Raw genomic sequence first — 13,166 nt, forward strand, 5'->3', positions numbered from 1 at the left:
AACAAGTCCCATTATTCGATCCGAATTGAAGTTAATGCGGTCATATTACGTGCTAACGCGTCAAAAGATGCTCAAAATTTATCCACCCACGTAGATTTCGTGTGGATTCGCATCGAAAGTTATTCTCGCGCTGCGCTCGGGCCCTAAACTACGCTGTGCCAAAAAGTGTTACTTATGGCACTTGTATCGTAAATTACTATTTTTGCATGCTCGACACGGCGTTCCGTGTCCAGCCACGGGATCCGAATAATAAAATCAAAATTTTTGTAAAATAAAAAATAGATGTACGCAAATTACTTATAATAACGAACTATAATATGTCAAATTTTTGGTTTCCGATGATCTTGTCAGGAAATATTCTGTGTATTGTAGTATAGATATGACATAAGATTTTGGTTTTTGAAATATAATTTTTTTAAAAAAAGTAATAACTTCTATCATACAAAGCAATGTCACTCCTACGGCTATTCTTAAAGCTATTTTCACTGTTATGTTATTTAAATTTTTTTTACGACAAACTGGAATTACTTGCCAAATTTTATAATAAATTTCATAATTCCGATCTTATTTTAAATTCACCTCAGAAAAGCAGAATAAAATTTTGTAGGGAGTCATGAGGGATAGATCTAAATCCTTGAAAAAATTTCCTGTAGAATCCGGCGAAATTTTTTTAAGGAAGAGCTAAAATTTCGTAGATTCTCAATTTTCAATGTAATTGTCCATATACTTTTGTAAACGTTTATCAATATTTAGAAACTCTCATAAATACTTATACATTTTTATAAAGTTTTATAAACTTTTATATAGCATAAAGTATTAGTTTAGGAGCCACACAGGTTCCCGCTTCAAAATGAATCCCGTAAGCGAAACGAAAGTGTTTTCCTCGTATTTTTTCCCGCTGAACACGAATTTCGGAGGTGGACATCGATCCGAGTGGTCAATTTTTTGTTATAAACAATTTAATTGTTTAAACGGCCATAACTCGAACACTATTGAAGATAAATTAAAACAATTTTCCGTCATTCTATTCTAAATGAAAAAACGAAGAAATTGAATTTTTAAACGTCAAAATCGGTTCATTAGAAAAAAGTTATGGCCAATTTTGTGTTTTTTTATCAAGTCGAGCCATTACATATTATTACACGTATCTAACTTTTTACATTTACAAAAATTTGAGCACAGAATACATGTAATAATATTTAATTTTTATACTGTTTTTAGTAATTAATAAATGAAAAGTTTGTTATTTTTTATTTTTCCTCAATTGAATTTTTCATAAATTGTTAATAACAACTGAACGGCGACTCAGATCGATTGCCAACCTCTTAACTCGTGTCCAGCAGAAAAAAATACGAGGAAAAGATTATTTTTTTACATAAACAAAATAAACAAATAATTGTTATTGAGAAAAAACTGTTTTTTTTGCAAAATAAAAATATTTTTCGACTCCATGGACAATTCTAAACAAAAAGTTTCTCTTGTCATTTTTTCGTCCGATGCATATGTAACGAATTAAAAATCGTTGAAAACTCGAATGTAGCAGATTTGGCTCGACTTGATAAAAAAACACAAAATTGGCCATAACTTTTTTTCTAATGAACCGATTTTTACGTTTAAAAATTCAATTTCTTCGTTTTTTCATTTAGAATAGAATGACGGAAAATTGTTTTAATTAATTATCTTCAATAGTTTTCGAGTTATGGCCGTTTAAACAATTAAATTGTTTATAACAAAAAATTGACCACTCGGATCGATGTCCACCTCCGAAATTTGTGTTCAGCGGGAAAAAATACGAGGAAAACACTTTCGTTTCGGTTTCGGGATTCATTTTGAAGCGGGAACCTGTGTAGCTCCTAGACTATATCCAGTAATGATTGACCGTGAAGCAAAATTCTGACTTAGCTCACTCACGGCGCTAGCGTACTGAGTTATAACATTTTTGACAAATATCTTCTGCTAGAGTATCCTTTCTAAATTGATAAATTTTTGTATTGTTCTTTATATTCATATTCATATAAAATTAATTAGTTGTTCCATTAATTATCATTATCATGCATTGATGATAACATTCAACATTTATGATAAGTTTGAAACCAATTATGAATAGCGTTCACTCGAGCGGCGTGTGCTCACTGTAAACTTACAGTCATATACTTGTTCGTTTTTGTCATCTTTCAGTGAGGAATGAATAACTTACTCGCAGGCCGCAGCGCACTAGGCAATTGTACCCGCACATTACTATTTCGTAGCATTAGTTTTCTCATTAATTTTTTCGGGTGACTTGTTGATTGTTCTCAAGAATTATCAGCGAATAAACGTTTTACTATAATTGTGAGTAATATAAACTAAGTTCGAGTACGTGTATTTACGTATTTAAGTAAAAAAAATGATACAAACCGAAGGGAAAACGCGGTCGGAATTAAGGGCTGAGAGGAGGTTAAAACAAGAAGCACAGCGTGCTGCAAAAAAACAAATTAATGAAAATAAAAAAGTGTTGAAATCTCAAGATGATAAAGTGTCAACTGCTCCAGCTAATCCTGTGCGTGTCCGTCCCCAATGTAAAAAAACAAACAATACTAAAGATAGTGTCTGTGAAGTGAAATTATTCAAACATTTATACTCTTATAGCAAAAACTCGTCAATTATTTTGAATCCAAAAAATTTTAACGTTCATCCTTCAATATTAAAATTAGGAATTAAGTATGCTAATAAAATTATAGTTGGAACCAATTCCAGATGTCTTGCTTATTTAAATGCTATCAAAGACTTGATTAATGATTATACAAAACCAACGAATGTTGATTTTACCAGAGGGCTTAAGAATAGTATTCAAGAAGCACTAAGTTATCTGGATGCATGTCGTCCAAGTTCAGCAAACATGTTGTTAGCTTCTACAGCACATCTTGAAGGTCGAATATCTCAACTTCCACTCACTATGACTGATGATGAAGTAAGTATTTTTCAAATAAAATAAAATGAATTCTAAATTTAATAATCTGCAATCATTATTAAAAAAAAATACGCGCAATTTAAAAGTTATTAAATTAAACTATATTATTGTTACATATACAAAAATTAACATACAATATAGTTATGATTGTTATGACGTTGTAGTTATAGTAATGTTATAATTGTAATTATAATTGTAATTATAAATTTGTGAGCTTGAAGAAGAAAAGTACAATTTAATTTGAAAATTCTATCATTACGATAATAGTGACACATTTAATTAATAAGCAGTATTGACAAGATTAATAATTTTCAACAGCATTTTAGCAAAATATTAATTGAGTAATGAGAAAATGTGATAAAGTATTTTCTTGTATAGGTTTTTTTATTATTTAAAATTAAAGCATTATTTATATAATTCTAGTTATTATTTGATATTTTTTATAAATAATTCAAACAAAATTTTTTTTTCTGTAAAACATGATTGATTTTACTGTTAACAATTGAATTTAAGTAAACTGAAAATTAAATCAACTATTTTACATTGAAAATACATGAATATGGTACTTTGTATAAGCTAATTTTTTTCTTCAGTCTATTAACACACTTGGATAGTAACGCATGCCGCTGACCATTGATCACACATGACTGATGTGTTCCCCTACGCTAACTCTAGTATAAATATGTTGATTATAATGAACTACATTTTTTTATGTTATTTTGCTTTTTATTCTGCTTTTCCGGGGTAAATGTAAAGATGATAAAATAGCATATAATACCATGAAAGTCCAAAAAACATTTAGTTGTCTCGTTCAATTAGGCCAAAATTGATGATTCTTTTGGTGATGTAACTTTTGCTCAATTTTTAGTCATCAGCAGACTAACGGAGACAATTTGTACAAATCGAAAACATGGTTTTTCTTTTTATTTTTATGAATTTTCCACGTTCACGTTGTACAGACAAATATCAAGAAGAATAAATGTTTTTATGTAAACCTATACTCAATTCATCCCCTTCATGCGTATTTTCATCATAATTCTTCAAAAGTCATATTTAAAGTACATGGGAAAATTCAAAATTTTATTCTACCACCTATTTCTTGATATTGCTTTCATTCTAAATTAGATTCTCAATACCAAGTAGACCCAGAAGTAAAACTTTATTTTTAATTTTATAATCAGAAAAATGTTAGGTATTTGATTTCAGTCATGTATGCTTGAGGGACTTTAATTTAGAAATAACTTAAAAATTTTAATATAACAACCCAAGAGGTCATTTTACTAAAATTCGTGATAATAATAGTACATGAATTGGCATAGCCAAACTCCAACTTCACTAGATTTACTTTTTCTGCTTGTTACCAAATTAGTGTCACTCAAGTGTACATAATTCTTACAAAGTAGCAAATCGTGTCATGTGAAAATATTATACATTAAGTTCAATTGAAAAATAAAATTTTTCAGAATTCACTGGTATTCAAATTTAACCCATTCATGACGAAAAGGCTTGATTTTTTTTTGGCTCTCGAGGCGATTTGTTTCGTAGTTTTAGGCCTCAAAAACATTTTGCACGCACCTGTTGTAATGTAAAATTTAATGCCCTTTTATAAACTGAGCTCAAAATTTCGAATTTTTGCATAATAAAAAAGTTATAGGTATTTAAACAAAAAAAAATGTTAAAATGTTTGCAAAAAATCAAGTTTTCGATTTTTTTAGCCAAGTTGCCATTAAGGAATCACGATAATGACTTATGTTTTATATGAATACAATGTTATGTTTAGTTTGTACGACTCCCGTAGATATTTCACGGGATCCTACAGGAATTTTTTCAAGGGAGACCTTTGAAATGCAATCGATTTAAGGGTCCTCTATACACGATGTGAAATGCTCAGTCGGTAACACCAGCTACCTAGTTATATTTATGTTCAGTCTGAAAAATTGGAAATGTTATTCGCAAATAATCGAGTTGACGCACATTTCTAATACACTCATTAACATCGTGGTCAAGTTTTATCCAATTCCATGCATTATTCAAGGAGAAAAACGAAAACTACGAATAATCATAACCTATAAATAACATTGATCATGATTATTCGTAGTTTTCGTTTTTCTCCTTGAATAATGCATGGAATTGGATAAAACTCGACCACAATGTTAATAAGTGTATTAGAAATGTGCGTCAACTCGATTATTTGCGAATAACATTTACAATTTTTCAGACTGAACATAAATATAACTAGGTAGCTGGTGTTACCGACTGAGCATTTCACATCGTGTAAAGAGGACCCTTAAGTGTAATCTTTATATTTTTCTTAAGGTGATGCCTTAACCACAATTGCACAGAAGCAGCACAGAGCACAGAAAATGTATATTTTCGTAACTTTTTTTCCAGGCTGATATTCGAAAAACGGCTCTGTGGAGCCCTCCGTATTGTTGCTGCGAACAACTGCGACAAATTTCAGCCAATTTCATCGGATAGTTTTCCCGGAAAACAGGATCAAAATTTTTTATGCTGCAAACAGTAATCAAAATTTTCGATCCTGTTTTCCGGGAAAAATATCCGATGAAATTGGCTGAAATTTGGTGCAGTTATTCACAGCTACAGTACGGAGGGCTCCACAAAGCCGTTTTTCGAAAATCGGTCTAGTAAAAAAGTTGTTTCAATTTACATTTTCCGTGCTCGGTCGGTAAAAATTGTGGCCAAGGCATCACCTTAATGGTTTAATTTAAAAAAAAACCACTGTAATTTTTCATCATAAATTGATTTTGAAAGTCTGTACTAATAATTTTAATCATTTTGCAATTAGGTAAAAAGGAAATTAACCAACATTATTGACGATTACATGGAAGAACAAATATTATTGGCAGATAGAGCAATATCTAATTCCATTAATAAAAAAATCATGTATCAAGATACTCTGGTAGTGTATGGATTGTAAGTATAAATTTTATTTGTAAAATTTATTACGTTAATCGGGAAAAAATTTTAAATATAACACAAATTAAATAAGTATAATCTTACAGAGTGTACGTAAATATCCGAAAAGTGATTTACATAAGTTGGAAGTTATACTTATAATTTTCTATTGCTATTTTAAAATTTTAAGGTCATTAGGAAATAAATCATTTAAAAACTGATTCAAGTTTATTTTAAGGGCACTTGAGATTCAAATAAATCCTTTATTTTATATCAAATTTATCAAACAAAAGGAAAAATGTGCTATTAAAGTACAACTTTTCTCATCCTTTCAACACATTTATTATTGATCTTCTACTAAGATCTTACTTTAAAATATTAAACAAAACTTTAATTTTTTCAAAAAGTTTCATCTAATATTGGTATAATAAGAGTCTATGTGAATCTGTAAGCGCTCTTAAAATTGTCAGTCTCTTAATCTTTGTGTCGATTATCGTAGGCAAGATCTTGCTTAAGATTTATTTTTGTAGGATCTGGTATAAGAAAACATGTTAAGATACAAATTTAATCCATGCAACAAATCTTGACCAGTTCCAAAACCGTTCTTATTTGCTTCATGTACAAGTTTCTATAATTAAATGTTTTATGATGTTTTCAGTTCGTCGCTGATCTATTCAATTTTACTTGATGCTCACAAAACAGGAAAAAATTTGAAAATTATAGTTGTTGACGGACATCCTTGGTTAGAAGGTAGAGAACTTTTAAGACGTTTGTCTAAGCATGGCATTGACTGTTCCTACATGATGATGAATGCTTTGAGTTTTGTTATGCCACAGGTAATTACTGATAAGTTAATAAATTACGTTTTCTTTAAAATTAAGTATTTAATAGCATATTTCTCAACGGGTGCAGCTATGGGTTTTTAGCGAAACGAGGGATCACGAGCCGAAGGCGAGTGCTGTCACGAGTTTTGTTAAAAAACCATATCTGCACTAGTTGATGATATTATTTTTTCCTACAAGAGCCTGAAATTAGCGGCAAAGTTGCGTATTTGAGGTTAGAGTGGGAAAAAATAGTTTTTTTTACTGCTTTAAGCTTTTCTTTACTTTCTTAGGCCTGTATATGCTTTTGCAATAGCTGTATATAACTCATTTTGCAGAAAAAGCATATACGTAATTGGAGTGGCACTGGTTTATAGTACTGTGGGGCATAAGTTCACGTTTATGACACGCTTTCTGGTGGCATAAGTCGCACATTCTGGCATCAAAAAGTGCGACTTATGCATCAGAAAGGGCGCATAAATTTGAACTTATGCCACGCAGTGCTATAAAGTACTATTTTATACCTAGCATCATTAAGTACCAAAAAGACGTTTTTTGCCCTTATTTCGCCCACAAAACTTTTGGTAAGAATGTAGTTTAAAGGATATGTGATTAACATTTTTTTATGTATCATTTAATGCCCTTTCAGAATCTGACCTCAGATTTACAAAAATAAAGGAGCAGATCAAAAGTTATTCTTGAATTTATCTAAAAAAAGTGATTTTCAAAAAACATTTCTTTCGGTTTTTTGATTTTCCAAATGAAAATCATTTAAAATTGTATGGTTTACGTGTAAATATCGTGTCCTCGATACCTTAACTAAAAGTTAGGTTCGATTTAGATTGGAGACGATAAAATCTAACCACGTAAAATTGTGATCTGAACACGAAAATATAAAAAAAATTTTGGAATATTTAATTTGAAAACGAAGCACTTAGTAAAAAGTATTATAGATCCATAAGTGCTTAGGATTGACCAAAAACACGTGTGCACTTTTCAAGAATTTTCGAAGCAATTTTTTTATATGACTGTTTTTTAGAAAACTTCAAAACTTGCTCAAAAACTTCTAAAAAAAATTCATGTTTTTTAATCAGTTTTAATCACTTTTTGTTCTTTCATATTGGTGGCTTAATTGGTGTAAAGTGTTCTACAATATGTGCTTTCTGTAACTGCGCATCATGTAATACGCAACGTGAAATAGTAACAATCAATAAAACTCGTTTAAAATGAAATGCTGTTAAGCTAAATACTTCTTCGGTGTTTAGAAACCCATATTATAATTTGTATCGCTGAAAAGCTTATAATTTCTGCAAGGCAAAATAACTTTCATTCGAGTCTCCCGTTTTCTAAGAGTTACAGGAGCCTTTTAAAAATTCCAAAATTTTTGCTTCGTTACTGTTAAATCTTGTGTCAGTTTGGTCCTGATTACATATTCGAAGGGGCAAAAAAACGTCCGTGGGACTTAATGGGCTAACTTACGTACAACATAATGCCACTACCTCTGTTTAGCACGATGCTACTTCTACGCTTTGTTTAAACTTCTAAGAACTCAACTTGTCCCTTCATAGATGAATATTTGCAAAACTCATTCCAATGAAACGCTAGGATTGAAGTTCCGAACGCAGATTATTCTTTTTCGAAATGAGTAATCGAAATTAATCATTTTTATTGCTGTTTGGTATTTTTCTAAAAAAGATTACCTCCGTTTGCAATCTTTTTAAAAAATGTAATGCTTACAGATAACTTCTTTGGATACTGGCACTTTATTAAAAGAAGTTTTATGCTAAAATTTCTTGCCAAAAAATTTTAGAGGTAGAGAATTAAAAGGACAAAAGGGGCTTAAAATAGAAAAAAAAAATATTTTCGAGTGTAATTGTTTGTCCTATTTCCATTGCATTTTTCAAAACTTCAAAATCTTTATTATTCTCTAAAATACAAATGTTACTGTGAGCTTTTTTTGTACACTTTGCGTATTCAATTTTTTCTACTTTTTTTTAGCGTTTTTGCAAAATACAGCTCCCTTGTCGTAATATTCAGAGCGAACCGTTGAAGCTACAGTACCAGGGTCGCGTACACTTCTTCAGAACATTAATGGTCACAAGTAAAACCTCGGGCGAGATGATCCGACCCATTGACCACCCTGCACAAACACTTAAGCATAATTTATTTTTCATTTTGTTATTTTTCCTACCGTAAATCTTTCAGCTACTCATTAAGAGCAAGCACCTAAGAGTCGAATCGTCTCTCCCGAGGTTGTATTTTTGACTATTAATTTTCTGAAGAAGCTTATACGCTGTAACTCAATCGGTACGCTCTGAAAGTGATGGATATGCTGCTCATGATCATTTATCTTTATAAAACTTCATTTTTCAGGTTAATAAAGTCTTGTTAGGAGCCCATGCAATTTTGGCTAATGGTTCTGTAATGGCCAGAGTCGGAACATCTCAAATTGCTTTGACAGCAAAGGCTTTTAGTGTCCCTGTTCTCGTTGTCTGTGGAGCTCATAAATCATGTGAAAGGGTTCAAACGGATTCTTTCGTTTATAATGAAATAGGTAAGTTTTAAATTTTCTTTCAAAAAAATGATAATAAATGTTAAGGTATGATCATACCAAACCTCGCATAGTACATGTCTCATTCACGTGAACACTCTTTTCTAAGCTTGTTTCTAATACTATTATAAAAATAATGATCATCATCATCATAATTACGGCCAGACGGGATCTCAACCCAAGGTCGGTTAATAAATTGTAAATAATAATAATAATAATAATCATAACGAAATAAAAAAATCAGGCAATGATCGATAGTTGACACAACTGACTTCGGCTGCTTGTGTTATGTTATACTTGCAAAAAATGCAGGGTCTTTTTCTAAAAATATAAGTAAACATTTTGAACACAATGTTGAAGATTGAAGGCTATATATTAAAGTATTTTAATAATAATGTTTAATTATATAGTTCTGAAACTAGAGCTCGCTTGAAGGAGTGCTTCAAAGTAAAATCTTGTTTCGAGATTTTAGGTGGACTGTCAGAACAAGACGGATTCATGCTGTATGCAGAGAATCATTATAAAGTATACAGGGTGTCACAAAAGCATAGAAACCTCCTGAAAGCAGGCTAAATATGCGGAGAAAAAAATCAAAAACCCCATATCTAACGTATTTTTCACGGGGAATCCAACGGTGATCTTGGATTTTACCTTTAACCTCAAAGCTACAGCGACCCAAAAATCAATTTTTCAAATGGAAAGCCCTAATTTTTATTTCAAATTTGAAAAGAGCGGAAAATTTTACGAATGAACAAACAAAATATCCCCCATAGCAACGCGAGATAACGACTCTCTTTTTCTCTCTCCTTCTTGTCTGTACAGTAGATAATATTGACTGCTCAAACAGTTGATATTGTAAACAAATTGTAAATAATAAATCAGAGATAAAAAGTAATCATCCTGTCTTATACATTAGCAATAAAATAAGCAAAATTTGGTAAATATCGGCCGGGTAGATTTGGAATCAACTGTCCGACATTAAAAAACTATTTTTATAAAAAAATTCCCCGAAAAGTATAAGGAAAATATTTTGGAATACTTATTTCTAACTGGCTACATTGGCTAAGAAATCGCATGTACTACCCAGAAAAAAATTGATGAAAATTTTTATTTGGTTTTTATTCTAGCTAATAATAGTCCCTGAAACGACAGAATTAAAGCTAGTTAACATTTTAATTACCTTGAATGACGTACATTTTTTGGGAAAATTCTAATTTTACCTTATTTACTTTTTGCACCAATAATCATTCTTGAAATTATGCATACTTTTTACCTAATACTCATACTTTTTCATTTTCAGGAGATCCCGATTTCTTACTTGAAAATTCTTTATTTTGCATAAGAAAGAGAGGCATTGTCAATTGGAAATCGAAAAAATCTCTCAGTTTATTGAATATAACATACGATGTTACACCAGCCAATCTAGTCAATGCTGTTATAACAGAATTGGCGGTATTACATGGTACTAGTATACCAGTTATTCTCCGATTAAAGCCATCTGAAATATAATTTTTTATTATTAGAAAGTATTGTTAATTTTTGATTGAAAATAAAGAAATGATTATGATCAAAAAATTCAAGCTTATGACTACTATTACAAAATATACCTTCTACATCTATTTTTTTAGTTACGTACAGTGCAACCTCTCTATAGCGGTCATTAAAGCTGATTGAGTGTAGTCCTGAAAAGTACCAGTGGTCTCTACTTTGCTTCAGGTTACCGACATAATCTCCGCGCGACACAATCTCTAGAAACAAAATTTCCGGTGAAAAAATCTAAACACACTAAATATCACAAAATAACCCAAAATAACCCATTAAAGTAATAAAACCGCTGCCAATTTATTGGGAAAGAGCTTCCTCATAAAAATAGTACTAATAAAATGCATCGGTTATTCACGTGAATATTGTTATTTTTAAATTTTGATTCACTGTCTAGTACTGTCTAGTAGTGTAGTAGAAAAAAAACTCATACAGACATTTGTAGGTAATTCGATGTAATCTCCAAATATGTAAACCAAATTGTCTTACGACGTCTAGTTCCGAATCTCGATTTCAAGCCTATCGCAAGACTTCCTCTATAAGGAAGCAAAAAAACAACTTCGAGTCATTAATTTTAAAAATATTCGGTGAATCTCTACTTTTTTTGAAGTTAACTATAATACAGCACTAGAAATCTGTAGGATATACTATCCTGGCGTGAAATGAACTGTAACTATTAAAAAAATTGAAAAAACCTTTAATTACCGCCAAAAAATATTGCGATTTGGCCTAAAACGGTCAATGCGCATGCGCGGGTCAGTGCATGCGCACGCGCAGGCCTTATGAACCGGAAATGGAATATTTTGAATTTGGAAAATTGTGTTATTTCGCGATAACTTTGTCAATTTTTATCCGATCTTCGTGAAATTTTCATTGAGTACGTAACAAAGCACTAGAAATCTGTAGGCTATACTATCCAGGCGTGAAAGGAACTGTAACTATTAAAAAAACCGCTGCAATTTCATTGGCAAAGAGCTTCCTCATTAAAATAAAATACCAATTAAATTTTTTTTTAAATAATGATCAAAGTTTTTTTATAAAAATTTAAATATTTATTTTAAAATCACCATAACATTTCCTGTAATCATATAAAGTAAAGTTAATATGGTGTGTTGTATTAGTGTAACAAAATTTTAAAACCTATACCTGTTTCTTATCACCAATGTTCTTAACGGATATTTCAAATCGCAGTGACTTTGTCGTCACCGAAACTTTCAAAAAATCTACTTTTTTCGTGATTGCGCACTACAGAATTACGCCTTCTTCGTCTAGGCGTCAACTTCAACCGTGTAATGAATTTCGTTAAAAAAAATTTTTTTCTGCAAATTATGCATACAACACAAAAACCTTTTTTTCATTACTTCTGCATTTTATAATTTTCTTAAAATACTTTCCTTGTTCCTTATAAATGCGCGTAACTGGTAATTTTTAGTATTAAGTTTTGGATTATTTATTATAAAACAATAAAAAAAATATCGTTTTCGAGCCTATCACAGAGCTTCCTCTATGAGGAAGCAATTAATGTTTATACGTACCTAAAAAACATGAAAATATTTTAAAAATGTGGCGGAGATTTAGTCCCAGAAATGTTGTCAGGATCTACTTTGCTTCTCTCCTCTCTGCATGCTTCTTGGCTAGATAGCGCCGTAGCCGTTCGCGGTCGGTTATGTCGGAATCAATACACTCGCTCTCAATTTCAACAACTATGTCAGCATACGAATTATTTGAAGATTCAAAACAAAAGACATTCCCTTGGAGCTTTCTTATGTCTGTGTCAGTTTCACAATCTATTTCATTTTTTTGCTGTAATGGAAAACCACTCACCTAAAAGCAATAAGAAACAATTTTATGTTTTTATACATATAATTGTCGTTTTATACCTACGATCGCGTATAGTATGGTCAGTTTTTTTGCTAGATCATATTCCAAATCTGTAATGAGATAATTTAAAAAATGTGTGCCAATTCATTTGATTGACAAAAAGACTCTTCATAAAAAAGTAATCGTTACTTTTTCTTTTAAAAATGCTCATAAAGCAATTTTCCAAACTTAAACTCTGTTAAAACATAGAGTATTACACAACAAGGGGGCAAGAGTAATGAATGTCTCAGATCACATGCAATTGTCACGCGAGGCTTTGTCTCTACGCGACCGCGCAGTGGGAGGGAAATTTTACTTAAAATTAAAGGTATGAAGAAAATGAAATTTCCAAATAATGTAGATGGTACAATTTTTCTTTACGATGTGCGACGGTGCAAGTCCCCGCTTACCGATGCTTCGTCCGGCCGACTTTTCTACTCACAGATAGAGCGCACGGTAATCTGAAGTTTAAAAAAGCACGATACCAAGGTTCCGCGTGTCGGCGCGTCGCCGAGAAGGAAAAGTC

General features: G+C 31.3%; 1 protein-coding gene across 1 annotated transcript; it reads left to right on the forward strand.

Annotated features, from left to right (window-relative positions):
- The first annotated feature begins 1,983 nt into the window (after nt 1-1,983).
- Nucleotides 1,984-10,807, forward strand: LOC106651484 (translation initiation factor eIF-2B subunit delta). The gene is made up of 5 exons (XM_014370004.2): nt 1,984-2,950; nt 5,757-5,884; nt 6,525-6,702; nt 9,061-9,241; nt 10,539-10,807. Exons 1-5 carry the CDS (start codon nt 2,387-2,389, stop codon nt 10,745-10,747), a joined length of 1,260 nt encoding a protein of 419 aa, XP_014225490.1. The 5' UTR covers nt 1,984-2,386; the 3' UTR covers nt 10,748-10,807.
- Nucleotides 10,808-13,166: the final 2,359 nt, after the last annotated feature.

Source organism: Trichogramma pretiosum, unplaced genomic scaffold, assembly GCF_000599845.2.
Source record: "Trichogramma pretiosum strain Unisexual culture from Peru unplaced genomic scaffold, Tpre_2.0 scaffold9, whole genome shotgun sequence".
NCBI lineage: Eukaryota > Metazoa > Arthropoda > Insecta > Hymenoptera > Trichogrammatidae > Trichogramma > Trichogramma pretiosum.

Coding starts and splice junctions, on each gene's coding strand:
- LOC106651484 (XM_014370004.2), top strand. CDS start 2,387: ATGATACAAACCGAAGGGAAAACGCGGTCGGAATTAAGGGCTGAGAGG. Junction 5,885..6,524: donor ACTCTGGTAGTGTATGGATT/GTAAGTATAAAT, acceptor TGATGTTTTCAG/TTCGTCGCTGATCTATTCAA. Junction 9,242..10,538: donor TTTCGTTTATAATGAAATAG/GTAAGTTTTAAA, acceptor TTTCATTTTCAG/GAGATCCCGATTTCTTACTT.